Below are 14856 nucleotides of genomic sequence, written 5' to 3' on the forward strand. Positions count from 1 at the left end.
TAAATAAGTAAACCAAAATTGATTATGATAATGAAGAAGGCAAATGTTTTGGAGGGAGGAAAGGAAAAATAGACTCACAAGAAAAATGGGTCAGTTGTCCAGTGGAAGCTGCACTGGGCAAGCCCCAGACCTGGGCCTTTCAGTGATATCTTAGCTGCGGCTTGTTTGAAAACACTGATAGATTAGGTTTACATGTGGATTAAGATTCCTTTAAAAGAAACACACAGGGGCACCTGGGTGGCTCAGTCAGTTAAGCGTCTGCCTTCAGCTCAGGTCATGATCTCAGGGTCCTGGGATCCGGCCCCACATCAGGGTCCCTGCTCATTGGGGAGTTTGCTTTTCCCTCTCCATCTGCCCCTGCTCGTGCTCTCTCTCCCTCTCTTTCAAATAAATAAAATCTTATAAAAGAAAAAAGAAACACACAAAAAACTAATAGAAAATCTCTGTATATAGGTTTGAAAAGTATTTACCTATTTATGTATTTTATTCACCTAATGGGGCTAAGGTACTAAAATCTCAGGTGATGATCTCATGTTTGGGAAGAGATCCAAAAATGTTGTTCAGAATGAGTTCACAGCCTCATAACAGGGCAGTAAAAGGTGATCAGCAAAACAGGGAAGACTTCTGCCTAGTAAACAGACAGAACATTCTCTGTATAGCAGTATTTTATATGTGAGTAGGTCCTGAGTCTGGTTCAGTTTTCCATTATGCAGATGGAGGCTGTCTCTCAGGAGCACTGTGATACCAAATAAAACCTGAGCCTTACTAAAAGGTGGGGATTATATTCATATTTTAATAAGTAATATACCACTAGTGGATTTTATGTATCATATAGGCCCATGGCTCCCAAATGTGTTAATCTCTGCCCTCGACTTCTTTGCACTTCAGGTGCCTATATACCCATCTGCCATTTCTTATCTTCCCTTAGATATCTAACAGGCATCTCAATATTATGTGTCTAATAGGACCTTAGTTTCTACCTCAAACCTGTTCCTCCCCCAGTTCTTTCCAATTTCAGGAAGTTTTTCTAGGATGTATCTTTAATTTTTCCCTTTCCCTTTAATACCCTGTATCTAATTCATTAGCAAGTCATACCTTGTTTGATCTCCCTCCAATGCATATCTTGAATCCGCCACTTCTCTTCATCTCTGTTATCACCACATAGTCTAACTCATAATTATTTCTTGCCTGGGCTACTGCAGGAACCCCAGATTGGTCTTCCCACTGCTACTCTTCTCCCTACTCTCAGTTTACCATAGAGCATCCACTGTTGTCCTTTTAAAAGCTTAATCAGCTCATTCCTCAGCTTAAAACCTTTTAAGCAGAGCAGTGACATGATCTGGGTCCTTCTGATTGCCTCAGTTTCCACCTGGCTCATCATGTTCTAGGCTAATGGGCCTTAAATAGGCCAAGGCCTCTCCTACCTCAGGGATTTTTACTTGTTTCCTCTCCTTGGAATGTACTTCTTCCACTGAGTCATTCCTGTTCTTCACGCCTCAGAACCCATCTGTCACTTACTCTCATGTGACCCAGTTATCTCCTTCATTGACTGCCTCAGTTTCCACCTGGCTCATCGTGTTCCAGGCTTATTGGTCTTAAATGGGCCAAGGCCTCTCCTGGGAACCACGGGGGTTTTTATTTGTTTCTTCTGCCTGGAATGTACTTCCTTCCACTGAGTCATTCCTGTTCTTCAGGCCTCAGAGAACCCATCTCTCAGTTACCCCCTTGTGACCCAGTTATTTCCTTCATTGAATTTATCACAATCTATAGTGATCTTTTGTGTTTCTTTTTTTGGTCTCTCTTCTCTCTGTTAAAATGTAAGCTCTATGATGCATCCTCTTTGAGTTGTTTGCCACTGTGTCCTTAGCTTAGAGCCTAGCACAGTGCCTGCCATGTAATGGGCACACAGTAATTATTTGGTGAATGAATTAATGAATCATACAGCAGCTAAACTTAGATTATAACTTAAATCTTTTTTAAAAATTTTTTAAAAAAGATTTTATTTATGGCGGTGCCTGGGTGGCTCAGTCATTAAGTGTCTGTCTTCGGCTCAGGTCATGGTCCCAGGGTCCTGGGATCAAGCCTTGCATCAGGCTCCCTGCTCAGCGGGAAGCCTGCTTCTCCCTCTCCCACTGCCCCTGCTTGTGTTCTCCCTCTCACTGTCTCTCTCTGTCAAATAAATAAATAAAAATTTTTTAAAAGATTTTATGTGTCAGAGAGAGAGAGAGAGAGGGTGAGAGAACAAGCAAGGAGAACTGCAGCAGAGGGAGAGAGAGAAGCAGGCTCCCTGCTGAGCAAGGAGCCCCAGGTGGGACTAATCCAAGGACCCTGGGATCATGACCTGAGCCGAAGGCAGCCGCTTAACCCACTGAGCCACCCAGGCGTCCCTATAACTTAAATCTTCTGATTTGTATTCCGGTACTCATGATGCTACTTTAATTAAAAATACAGAGATAAGGGGGGTGCCTGGCTCACTTAGTTGGTGGAGCATGTGACTCTTGATCTTGGGGTTCTGAGTTCGAGCCCATGTGTGGTGTAGAGTTTACTTAAAATAAAAAAAATTAATAGAAAATACAGAGATAAGAAAAAAATATTGATACTTAAGTCCCCCCTCACTGTGCCAAAAAGAAGTGGGTATGTATTCATTTCCACCTTAAACATTACTGAGGGCTTCAACATAAATGATACCTACTTTTAAGATGAACAAAAGGATACAGGTAAATACACAACTATAAGTCACTTATTTTGAGTGTTATAAGCAAGTGTGATTGAAGCATAAAGAATCAGAGTTAACCCCCGAGAGAGAGCAACATGTTCTTAGGAGCCACCAATAATGCGTTCATGAGACCCGACCCTCTAAGGTCTTGCTAACAAGCTAATGGTTCTGTTCTGCTTCTCTTCCCAGCTGGCATTTTTTAACATACCCTTGATGGCCTACCTGTGTTGGAGCTTGCTGCAGCGGTGCTGTGGTCACAACTTCCGGTCTCATCTCCATCAAGGAAAATACCTGAAAATTATACCTGTTCACCTACTTATGTTACTGCTGTACATCTGGCAGATTTATTCCTGTTACTTTCTTCATATGACATATGGCACTCTAGCTTTTCTCTTCTCCCCTTTGCGGACCTGGTTGACACTGTTGACACCTGTTATCATTCGTTGTGTGTGGACTCTGAACTCTACCGAGCTTGGAACCTTCATAGCACAGTTAAAAAGCCACTCGAGCTCCTGAAGGCCTTGCCTCACCATCTGCCCCTGGAGCCCAGGCCTCTGCCCCAGCAGCAGGTAGAAGGCCAGTGCTGATGGGCAAGTTTCAGGGAGCTGCTGCACTCTGGACTCCTGGGAGTTGGGGGGATTACCCACTACTGATTCCTGCAGAATGGACTGCAGAAAAATCTCTCAATAATGCCATGATTCCTTCCTTCTCCAAGAAGGCAGGGGATTGATTTCCCTTCGTGAAGAGAAAGTTCTAATCAGGAGATCCACAGGGCAGGGTGTGGGTGTGTGTATGGGAGTATCAGAAGCCCAGTGTATTTTTTATGGTTACCTCGTGTAAAGTACCTAGCACAGTATGTGGAACTCAGTAGCCGGCAAGAGTGCCACTTTACGGGCAGGGAAGCGGTACGAACTTGGGGCCTCCCCTGACTACCCTTGAGATATCAGCTCCAAGTCTTCTTTTCCCTCGGGGTTATGGGCTCTCGGCTTCTTTAGGTGGGGGTGCTTTCAGCTAATCAAATAAAAGAGTGATGATTAAGAACTCCCGACTGGGCGTTGCGTTTGTGACCAGGGCTCTGGGAGCGGGAGGAGGCGTGGCCGGACCTCTGCGTGGGGGAGGGAGGGGACGAGGCCGGACAGCCGGAGCGGAAGAAAGGCATGGCTCGGCCTCTGTAGATCGGAAGGGGTGTGGCGGGGGCTCTGGGGCGGGGCCGGGCGGGTTGTTGCCGGAAACGAACCCGGGTTTGTGACTCCCGGAAGTTGAGCGCCTACGGCAGGGCGGCCCTGGCAGCTTCCGTGGCCGCTTTTGTCTGGAGGTTCCAGGTGATCTACTGAGATGGCGAGCGCGGCTGCATCTACAGCCGCAGTCCCCACCCTAGCTCCGCCTTTGGAACAGATCCACCAGTTGGCAGTGGAGCTGCGGTTACTCCTGCCTGGAGTGCGGGGTGAGCTAACGCAGTTGAGACGGGCGACGGCAGGGGCGGGCTTGGTTCGGGAAGAGGCCGGCTGTGGCGCCGGCGGGGGCGGGGGCACGGGCGGAGGAGGTGGGGGCTGGAGCTGGGTCTGGCCCCGCTTACCTGTGCTCTTCTTTTGCCACCGCCCGACCGACATGCTAAACCCACTAGTCGGAGAAGCCCGAGAGACCACAAAGGAGTTTAATCCTGAGACGTTTTGGAGGAGACTCAGTGAGTGCCTCTCCTGTTGGGGACTTAGCATTTCTCATCCTTCCAGTGTACCCACCCCTTTACCTCCCACTTTTACCCCCGCCGCATCCTCTCAGTGGGGATACTTCACCTTACCCATCCTTTGTGCTTCGGAGTTTGGGATATGACACATTGATTTAGGGAGGTGTTTTTGAGACGTCTCAGCCGGTAAGGCTGGCATCTTCAAAGCCCATGCAGCAGCTGCAGGCTCATCCTTTTGGCACTAACGTATTGGCTCCTCCCTCAGACGCGGCAGCTGTGAACGTGTCAAGGGAAGCCACGACTCTGACTGAAGTCTTCTCTCGAGTTCCACTGCCTTCTCCGCAGGTGGGCTTTACTTTCCTGGAATCCTTGTGCTGCCTCGTTCATTAGGAATCCAGTCACTTTCTTTCCACCTTTTACACTCAAGCCACGGCATTTATTTTCCACACCTGGCAAATAGGATTGCCGTTCTCACAGGATTGCGGTGAAGGCCAAATTGCCAAGTGCAGTACCCGGCACGACGTAGGCAGGTCTTCTAAATAGGTATCCGTTCAATCTGCAGTTCATCCTGGTTATTTGCTTTCTGATATATATTTTTCTCGCTATTTGCTGGGTGTTTTCGCACGTGATTCCCATCTGACAGAGGAGTAAGCGGGCTTAGAGGCTCAGGTTAAGGTAAATAAGCAGTGGAGCTGGGATTGAAATTAGGGTCTATGATGTCTAAACTACACCTTTTCTGTTATACTACATAATACCCTTTTGTATCGAATTACTTTATATTTAATCAGTAACATACGTATACAGTATAAAATTCAGAAGATGTCAAAGTTAAATGTGCTAAAACGTTTGTATTTACCCTCCCCAGTTACTTTTGTGTTATTCCATATATATTCGATGCATATACACATTTATGTGTATATGCCTGCTTTTTTACACAAATGATAGGATACCATAAACACTTTTCTGGACCTTCCTTTAAAAATTAACAACATGAATTGCACATTGATTCTTAGCACATATAAAGTTGCTCAGTTCTTTGTAATGCTCCATGGTATTCAATAGAGTGGATATAACCATAATTTATTTAACCAATACTTCATGTGGACATTTAAGCTCTTTCCAACTTGTAACTGTTATAAACAGTGCTGTGGTAAATTGCCCAGGACAATCTTTGTATGTATATCAGTAAAAAAAAAAAAAAAAAATTCCCGGAAGTGGAATTGCTGGAACAGGAATTTATGCATTTTTATTTTTATTTTTTTAAAAGATTTTATTATTTGAGAGAGAGAGTGCAAGCACAAGCAGGGGGAGTGGCAGGTAGAGGGAGAAGCAGGCTCCCGCTGAGCAAGGAGTCCGATGCGGGCTTGATCCCAGAACACTGGGATCAGGACCTGAGCTGAAGGCAGATGTTTAACCGACTGAGCTACCCAGGCGCCCCTGCATTTTTATTTTTATTTTAAAAAAGATTTTATTTATTTATTAGAGAACACAAGTGATGAGGAGGGGCAAAGGGAGAAGCAAACTCCCCGCTGAGCAGGGAGCCCAACTCTGGGCTCAATCTCAGGACCCTGAGATTATGACCCAAGCCAAAGACAGACGCTTAACCGACTGAGCCACCCAGGCACCCCAAATTTATGCATTTTTAAATAACCTGTTACTGTAAAACTGATGAAAGTAAACATGTTGGCTATGACCAGGTATGCTTTATGCTGTTTTTCTAGAACTAGGTATACTTAATTCAGAAGTAAGGTTATTTTAAAATGACATATTCATTGCCTTATTTGGTTTTCATAATCAATAGTTTCATTCTCTTTTTCAGTCTATCTATCCAGATGCTTTGAAATGAAAAAAACATTTTTTTTGCTGCACCTATAATGATAAACTCTCCCCCTGTTGACCCCAGAGATCTATGATGAGAAAATAAGAAATGAATTGAGAGCATTTTAAAAGCTTTGTGCAAGAAAGTCAATATTTATTTTAAAGGGCGTAACATTACCTTATTTTTCTTATCTGTTGCCTCCTTTCTTTCAAATATACTCAGGACTTGTTGCTAGAATTCAAAGCTAGTAGGATACCATGAGGAGGTAACATAGAATTATTTTTCTGTACATGCTCAGGACAGTGGTTTCATTCATAGGTGAAAAGTTTTAGTTTTATTTGAATTATATGTATTTGAATGACGATTGCTTTTTTAGTTAGTTTACTGAAGAATGGCCTTTTTAAATTTTTTTTTTTATGTGTTTGGATGTTGAAGCAATGTCACATTGCCGTAAAAAGTTTTAAACACTTACTCTCAGTCACTGTGCTTATCCACCATCCCAGACTGGTAACTGTTCAGAGACTGGCACCAATCTGTGGACCACATTTTATGTAGCACTGGCTTAGAATTTAGCAGAAAAGTGAGGACAAGGAAGATAGGAGAAAGTCAGTGACTGCTTAGAAGGAAAATAGTCAACATTGAGCAATGTAGAGTCTATGCTAATTACCTTTAGATATATTGTGATTCTGTTAGAGAGATCAGACACCTGGCTAATGGTCTAAGGGTTGGCAAACTTTTCTCTAAAAAGTCAAATAGTAAATATTTTAGGCTTTGCAGGTGAACTAGTTAACTTCGTCCCTGTAGTGTGAACACAGCTGGAGGTAATAAGTAAACAAGAGCGTGGCTGTGTGCCAGTAACACTTTATTTATAAAAACTGGCAGTGGGCCATAGTTGCCAGCTCCTGGTCTAAGATATGATGAATACCTCACAGCAGATCCTGAGTATCCCAGGATGTAGAGTATTAGGAATAAGTTTTTCCTGCTGTTCCTTGTTTTATTGAGTTGTCCCCTCATTCTCTGGTGTCCAGCTAACTCCTCTGTGCTATGTGGCAAGAACAGCACAAGGCCTAAGTCATAATGGGACCACGGAAAATGTTTGTAGATCATGCTGTACAGACATCTGCTCTCTTTTACAGTAGATGGGCTGATGAATCTAATCCATTTTTTTTTCATTCTGAAATTGATCCATCACCTCATAGGAAACCCAGAGGTTCTGTGAACAAGTGCGTGCTGCCATCACGGCAATCATTGCAGTATACTATTCACTTCCCAAGGATCAGGGTAAGCCACTGTGTACACAGAAATGTTTGGTTTATAGGGTAGATCTTTGCTAATTTAACAGCTTATCTCTTGAGACTTTTCCCCTTGTCCTCAATTTGAGCATGTAGTGTAACTTTCTCTCATAAAACCCTCTCACGGATAATTTTATAACATTCATAAATAAGCCTTTATGCTAAGGTACAGATGCTGTGTTACCATCTTCCCTGCTTTGCCTGACTCTAAGGCTTTTAATTCTCACTGGTTCCTCCCTCTCTAACCCATTCTAACCACTACAGATGCTGGATCTATAGGGGCTTCCCCAGTCTCCTCCACCCATATTACATCACACCCTGTTTCTGAACTCCCTTACGGTTAAGTGAGCTCCAGCTCTGCCCGTAGATTAATGCTTTGATTATAATTGTGCCAAAATTATAAATGAATACTTGTCTCATGGATCTTCAGGGTTAGTCACCGATGGTTTAAACTTCAGGTGTTTGATCCACCGTTGTCAAGGGACCATTGACCTTAATTAATGGATACATGCTGTCCTGGAAGGATTTTGTTCCAGATCTCTCTTGGAGAACAGCACTCAGGAATGATGGGAGGAGCAAGAAAATGATGTGGGGAAATACATAAGACCTGAGTTTTGTGTTGGCACTGCAATTAAAGCATGTGGGTGTGCATTACCTCAAGTTCTGAAGGGTTTAAATGCTCAAGAAAGCAGATGGTGACTTCTGGAAAGAAGACCAGGCTACTTAGTCTTTGGGTTTCTTCAGGAATCACCCTGAGAAAGCTGGTACGGAACGCTACTCTGGACATCGTAGATGGAATGGCTCAACTTGTGGATGTGCTTTTCATTACTCCAGCTCACAGGTAGTAATGCCGCAGTTGGGGTTATCAGTTAATGGGGTTTCTTGCTTCAGGGAGGGAAAAAAAAAGAACTCATTTTCACAGCAAAGTTACTAACAGCTGAGAATGATGACTAGCAGGAATGAGCTTTTTAGGAGAGAGGAACCTTGGTTATTGATATACCCTTCTTGATTCCTTTCTCCAGCCCAGAGAACAGTGACCTTATTTCCTATAACAGTGTCTGGACTGCATGCCAGCAGGTGCCTCGGATACCAAGAGGTGGGTGAGAGTGGGAAACAGGCCACTGACTCTGCTGGCCAAAGCAGACAGTTCTCTCCTATCTAGTTTCTAGTTTTGTAGCATGGATGTATTTTAACTTATAGTTTAGTAGAACACATACAGTTTATCACCAACATCAAAAGAGAAGTATTAATATTTTTTCTCAGTGTTCTTAGTTCTCATACTTTTTTTAGCCCTCTTTCTGGGGCCCTGTCTTGTTGAACAAATGTGGTTTGTTCTCCTGGTCCTGCCCAGGACACACTGAAGCACTTCTGAGGTGGTGCCAGCTAGGTCAAAAGCAGTGTTCGTCCAAGAGGACGTTGATGAGAAATATCGTCTGACCATTTTTTTTTTTTAAGATTTTATTTATTTGAGAGAGTAAGAGAGGGAGAGCATGTGGTGGGGTGGCAAAGGGAGAGAGAGGAACAGACTTCCAGCTGGGCAGGGTGCTCAACATGGGGCTCGATCCTAGGACCCTGGGATCATGACCTGAGCCCAAGGGAGATGCTTAACCGACTGAACCACCCAGGCGCCCCTCGTGTGGATGTTTTATTTCTTTTTGTGGTGAATGATGAAAAGCTTTTTAACTCCTATCTGGGTACCTAGAGGATGGGTATTAGAAAAATTTTACATTAAAGCCCTGCTCTTGTTGACTATCCTGGGCACTCTCCTCAAATGGGAACACAATTGGTTGTCATTTGCAGACTTGACAGAATTGTAGGTTTCTTCTTTTATTCTGGTGCTTTCTGATTTTCCCTCATAGATAACAAAGCTGCGGCTCTTTCAATGCTGACGAAGAGTGTGGATTTTGTGAAGGATGCACATGAGGAAATGGAGCAGGTGAGGGTAGATGAGAATATAAAGAAAGGAGACGGCCTGGGGCGCCTGGGTGACTCAGTCGTTAAGCCTCTGCCTTCTGCTCAGGTCGTGATCCCAGGGTCCTGGGATCGAGCCCCGCATCGGGCTCCCTGCTCCTCGGAAAGCCTGCTTCTCCCTCTCCCACTCCCCCTCCCCCTGCTTGTGTTCCCTCTCTCGCTGTGTCTCTCTCTGTCAAATAAATAAAACCTTCAAAAAAAAAAAGAAAGGAGATGGCCTAAGCATTGACTCAATTAAGTCCCATCCTCACCCCTGGATTTCGACTCCCATCTCCTACCCTATGCCAGTGTGTGCTTTAGTGCCATTCCCCTCTGTCCATTGCCGAGCTAGGAGAGTGAGAACGGGGTTTATGAAGTGATTCAAGTCTGTGGCCATTGGTGAAATACCTGGCTGATGTTTTGGGATAACTCAGACATGATGCTGAAAGTATAACAGTCTCTTTTTTTTTTTTTTTTTTTTGGCATGTCTTAGGCCGTAGAAGAATGTGACCCATACTGTGGCCTCTTAAATGACACTGAGGACAACTCTGACAACCATGGTAATGAAGAGGATGATGGGTTGGGGTGTCCAAACAATCGGGACTTATATTGGTCAGAGGAAGATCAAGAGCTCATAATCCCATGCCTTGCACTCGTGAGAGCGTCCAAAGCCTGCCTGAAGAAAATCCGGATCTCAGTGGCAGAGAATGGGAAGAAAGATCAGGTGGCCCAGCTGGACGACATTGTGGATATTTCTGATGAGATTAGCCCTAGGTAAGCAGCATCCCCGCTTGAAACGTGAGCAGCGGCGTATGATCTCAGCTTGTGCTGTCACCCCAGGCTTTTCCCCCAGTTTTTTATTTTGAAAATATTCAACCTATAGGAAAGTTGAAAAAGTATTCTAGTAAACACCCATATATCTTTCATCTAGATTCACCTGTTGTTCACACATTGTTTTCAATATTGGTTTATTTCTCTATGGATAGATGTGCCATTTTTCTCCTGAACCATTTGAGAGTAAGTTGCAGACATCAATGACATTTCACCCCTAAATACTTCACTTATCTCCTAAGAACAGACATTCTTATTATTACATCCAAGAAATTTAACATTGAATAGAATAATAATTAATATTCAGATTTCCCCATTGGTCTCTAAAATGTATAGCTTTTTTTTTTTTAAATCCAGGGTTCTGTCACAGTGTCACATTTTTGGTTGTCATCTTTGCAGTCTGGTTTGGTTGTAGTCTCTTGCAACTCTAATAGTCCCTGTCCTTTTTAGTATTTTTTGACATTGACTTTTTAAAGAATCTAGGTCAGTTGTCTTGCAGAATATCCAAAAAGTCTGAATTCATGTGATTGTCTTTTTCATGATTATAGATTATATTCAAGTTAAATATTTTTTTGGCAAGGATATCACATATTTGAGTGTTTTGTGCTTCTCATTGCATCATATGGGGGAGGCATGTAATGTTAGTTTGTCCCATTATTGGTGGTACTAAATTTCATCATTTGGTTAAAATAGTGCCCACTTGAGTGGCATTCCATGGATGAACTCCACTTGCATCAGTTGTTAAATTAATGGTTTCAGAGCCTCCCATTTTTTTTTTTTAAGATTTTTATTTATTTATTTGACAGAGCACAGATAGGCAGAGTGGCAGGCAGCGGGAGAAGCAGGCTCTCCGCTGAGCAGGGAGCCTGACGCGGGGCTCCATCCCAGGACCCTGGGATCATGACCTGAGCCGAAGGCAGACGCTCAACAACTGAGCCACCCAGGCGCCCCTGGATCCTCCCATTTTTAAAAAATATTTTAGAGCAGTGAGCAGGGGAGCGGGGGGGTGGGGCAGAGAGAGAAGGAGAAGGGAAGCAGACTCCCCACTGAGCACGGAGCCCAGGGCGGTGGGGCTCAATCTCCAGACTTGGACTCAGAAATCGTGACCTGAGCCAAAACCAAGAGTCAGACTCCTAATCCACTGAGCCACCCAGGCGCCCCCAGATCCTCCCATTTTTAACTGAATCATGTCCTATCGTATGGGCCAAGGGAGTTTCTCCCCCCCAGCTTCCTAGTGAAATGGGGTATGTATGTGTTTAGTAAGTATCAGTTGAATTGATTCTGGTTACCCAATTTAAGGAATTGAGAGGCATTTATGGGACAGTTAGGTTCTCACTAGTCACATCCTTAACTGTGTACTGGAAACCACCCAGTTGAGCTTTGTTCCTTTTTTATTAATGGTTATTTTTGCTTTTTGCCCTTAGTGTGGATGATTTGGCTCTGAGCATATATCCACCTATGTGCCACTTGACTGTGCGAATCAATGTAAGTACCAGCTTTGAGGGAATACCTACTGACCTAACTGGTAGGATTTCACTAACCACTAGTATTTCCTTTAAGCTATAGGGAATATATTTATTTGTTATACTTGGATGCAAGTACAACAATAATGTCACAATTCTTACATGTATTTCTGCTCGATAAATATTTACTGAAGCCCTGAGTTCTGGTAGTACTTTCTTCCGTAACCACTTGGGTAATCACTTAGAAGAACGCAAAGACCTTAGAAAATGCGACTTTGAAAAGAAAGTCTGAATTACCACAATACTTTAGGATCCTATTAAGTCATTAAGTTTCTGAATTCTGGTGTAGGCAAAAATACATGTCCAGAAACATACTCCGTTCTAATATAAACACATTGGGTGATTTAACTACACAGGGTCAGGCTCTTTATAAAAATCTGGTTTTATTGTATTTTTTCAAGTCCTGGGTACTGTGCTAGAGAGAATTCTCTTGTCTTCTTTTTAGAGATTCAGATTATCTCTACAGTTATTGGAAAGAGAGGTAAAACTGCCAAATGGCTTATATCTTACATTCAGAATTATCAATCCTAGAAATATTTGATAAATTGGGTGGTGGAAATTAAATTCATCAAATGTTTCTTCATAGTATGTGAACACCTTAGAGTAGAATAGGATCCTTTTGGGTGTTAACTTTTTCTTTCCACGTTCACGTTTTAAAAATTGGCTTCCTAAGAAATAAACATCTTTAGCAATATGCCTTGTTATTTACCCCAAATAAAAATTTTAAAATGTGTACCATATATTGTTGGCATACGTATGTCCTCATGTTATCTTGTTATTGGTGTGCTTAAAATTCTGTACATAGTTTTTTTTGTTTTTTTTTTTTAAGGAACACTAGCTGTTTCTGTTTATATTTGGAGCTATCCGCAGTTGGGGTAAATTCAGGTTATAGTCTAACTTCTAGTTTTTTAAATTTAAAAGTATTAAAAAATTTTTAAAAACTTATAGGAATGTTATAGCAACAATATTAATAGGATTTTGTAAATAGAGAAGAATCCTATAATCCTACCACCCTAATCTAATCAGAACTTTTGTTTTTGCAGTTTCCTTCAAGGTTTTTTTTTTTTTTAATAGTTTATTACTTGAGTCTTTTAATATATCTTAGCTCTCCTTCCCTTTTTATGTGGGGCTCAGGGTCAGTAACTTCTTTGTTTCTTTTCTAGTCTGCGAAACTTGTATCTGTCTTAAAGAAGGCACTTGAAATTACTAAGTGAGTATGAGGACTTCTCATCAAATAGCTTTTTTGAGAATAAACCCATCCAATCATTCTCAATTCCCAAAGCCCCATTTCAAGAAGTGGAAGAAGGTGGGTGTGGTGTTTTCTTTCTACTTCAATTGTGGAGCAGCTAAGTTTCTACAAAGAAATCTGCCTTGTCTTACTAGTTTCCTCTGTGCTCCCTGTTGAGAGTAGATTTTCCCTTGACAGTATAAATTTAACTTCTCTTTTTCCCCATTCCATTTGCAGAGCAAGTCATGTGACCCCACAGCCAGAAGATAGTTGGATCCCTTTACTCATTAATGCCATTGATCATTGCATGAACAGAATCAAGGAACTCACTCAGAATGAACTTGAATTGTGAGTTTTCAGACTCCATTTGTAGTCTCCTCTCTCCTTACTATCACAGGTAGCCTCTGATGTCTGCTTTTAAAATGGGGCTAGAATGCTGTCTGGATCAAAAGGGAATTCCTGTCCAAATTTGTCAAGAGACATTATTACCAAAGATTGTTGGTTGGGCCAGACTGACAATTATTTATAAACTATATGAGTATGTTATCTTTTTCTGTGCTAGATTCAGATGGTAATTGCCTGAGTTTGTGTTCCTGAATCGCCTTTCAGAGATTCATGTAGAAGCTGCCTTATTCCCTATTTGCTATAAAGTGTGTTTCATTGTTAAACATGTCGATAGTCTTAATAAAATGCTGACCTGCTGGTAGTTCAATAAGTACCCTTCGAGTTTCTTTCTACCAAAAATACAGTGGGTTGAGACTAGCACATTGCTTTCATTTGTATTTATAGGTCTAAACGTCTGATTCTGATCAGAACTGTATTTAGAATAAAAACACCTGACTTTATTTTTATTTATTTTTAAGATTTTTATTTATTTATTTTGAGAGAGAGAGAGAGAGCATGAGCAGAGGGGATGGGCAGAGGGAGAAGCAGACTCCCCGCTGAGCAAGGAGCCCAGTGTGGGACTCGATCCCAGGACCCTGGGATCATGACCTAAGCCAAAGGCAAATGTTTAACTGACTGAGCCACCCAGGTACCCAACACCTGACTTGATGACTTCAAAGCTCCTCTGAGTGCTTCAGCAGTTACATATCATTGTTCTTATCATTAAGTCCTTCTGAATATTATTCCATCCATGCCTCCAAAATTATTTTTTAGTATTGAGTTCATTTGTTAGGTTTGTCCACTTTATAGAACAGATTTGTTTTTCTTATGCATACCTGTATTATTGTTCTGTTATACATTACATCTATTTTGAAACGTAAATACAAAATTTTTATACATCAAAAATTTGTAAATGTATAAGAGTTTATATAGTTTTAAGGGCCTTTTCAGTTAATCCTTCTGCACAATCATGGATTAATTATATTTTTGCATTGGTCTGGAAGATCACATATTGGAAAGCAAGGTAAACCTGTATGGTGTGTATTCCAGTGACCTGACTTAGCCCTTATGCCCGTACTGCAGATCTCCACAACAGCTAAGGCCAGTCCTTTTCCTTGCATGGGTGTAACTTATCCCATCTGCCTTTCTGATGTCCCCAGGGTCTTTTTAGGTATAACCACAGCAGTCATTCTCTGAGCAATTAGTGTGTACTTGGGTTGAAATTCCTTATGTCAAATGAGTTTTAATTTGCTTTTATCAAGTGCCATTTTATACTTGTAATAAAAGTCATAAAGAGAAGGAACTAAATTCAAACTGAGAGAGTGCCAAAGCAACAAAATAACGTAAACCCCCCAAAATGATAACTTTGTATAAAAGGCGTCCAGTTCTTTTATTTTTTTTTTCTCCTAGGGCCTGTTTTCTATATACC

General features: G+C 42.1%; 2 protein-coding genes across 8 annotated transcripts in view; both read left to right on the forward strand.

The window, feature by feature from the left end:
- Window positions 1-3757, forward strand: part of TMEM62 (transmembrane protein 62) — a 34585-nt gene extending 30828 nt beyond the window's left edge. For all 4 annotated transcript variants that reach the window (XM_073876904.1, XM_073876903.1, XM_073876905.1 and 1 more), the window contains one exon: window positions 2906-3757. In XM_073876904.1, the coding sequence (XP_073733005.1) occupies window positions 2906-3232 (327 nt within the window). In that variant the 3' untranslated portion in view covers window positions 3233-3757. The remainder of the gene's footprint in view (window positions 1-2905) is intronic.
- Window positions 3758-3954: 197 nt separating this feature from the next.
- CCNDBP1 (cyclin D1 binding protein 1) overlaps window positions 3955-14856 on the forward strand; it is a 32976-nt gene continuing 22074 nt past the window's right edge. For 2 of the 4 annotated variants that reach the window (XM_073876889.1, XM_073876890.1), the window contains exons 1-11: window positions 3955-4160; window positions 4341-4400; window positions 4666-4745; window positions 7419-7500; window positions 8256-8352; window positions 8534-8607; window positions 9371-9447; window positions 9955-10235; window positions 11717-11777; window positions 12979-13025; window positions 13281-13391. In XM_073876889.1, the coding sequence (XP_073732990.1) occupies window positions 4052-4160; window positions 4341-4400; window positions 4666-4745; window positions 7419-7500; window positions 8256-8352; window positions 8534-8607; window positions 9371-9447; window positions 9955-10235; window positions 11717-11777; window positions 12979-13025; window positions 13281-13391 (1079 nt within the window). In that variant the 5' untranslated portion in view covers window positions 3955-4051. Of the gene's footprint in view, window positions 4161-4340; window positions 4401-4665; window positions 4746-7418; window positions 7501-8255; window positions 8353-8533; window positions 8608-9370; window positions 9448-9954; window positions 10236-11716; window positions 11778-12978; window positions 13026-13280; window positions 13759-14856 lie in introns of those variants that run through there. The other 2 variants (XM_073876891.1, XM_025884147.2) reach the window with 2 other exon arrangements.

This window comes from Callorhinus ursinus, unplaced genomic scaffold (genome assembly GCF_003265705.2).
Source record: "Callorhinus ursinus isolate GAN/ISIS: 27379988/994484 unplaced genomic scaffold, GSC_fseal_2.0 scaffold25, whole genome shotgun sequence".
Classification (NCBI taxonomy): Eukaryota; Metazoa; Chordata; class Mammalia; order Carnivora; family Otariidae; genus Callorhinus; species Callorhinus ursinus.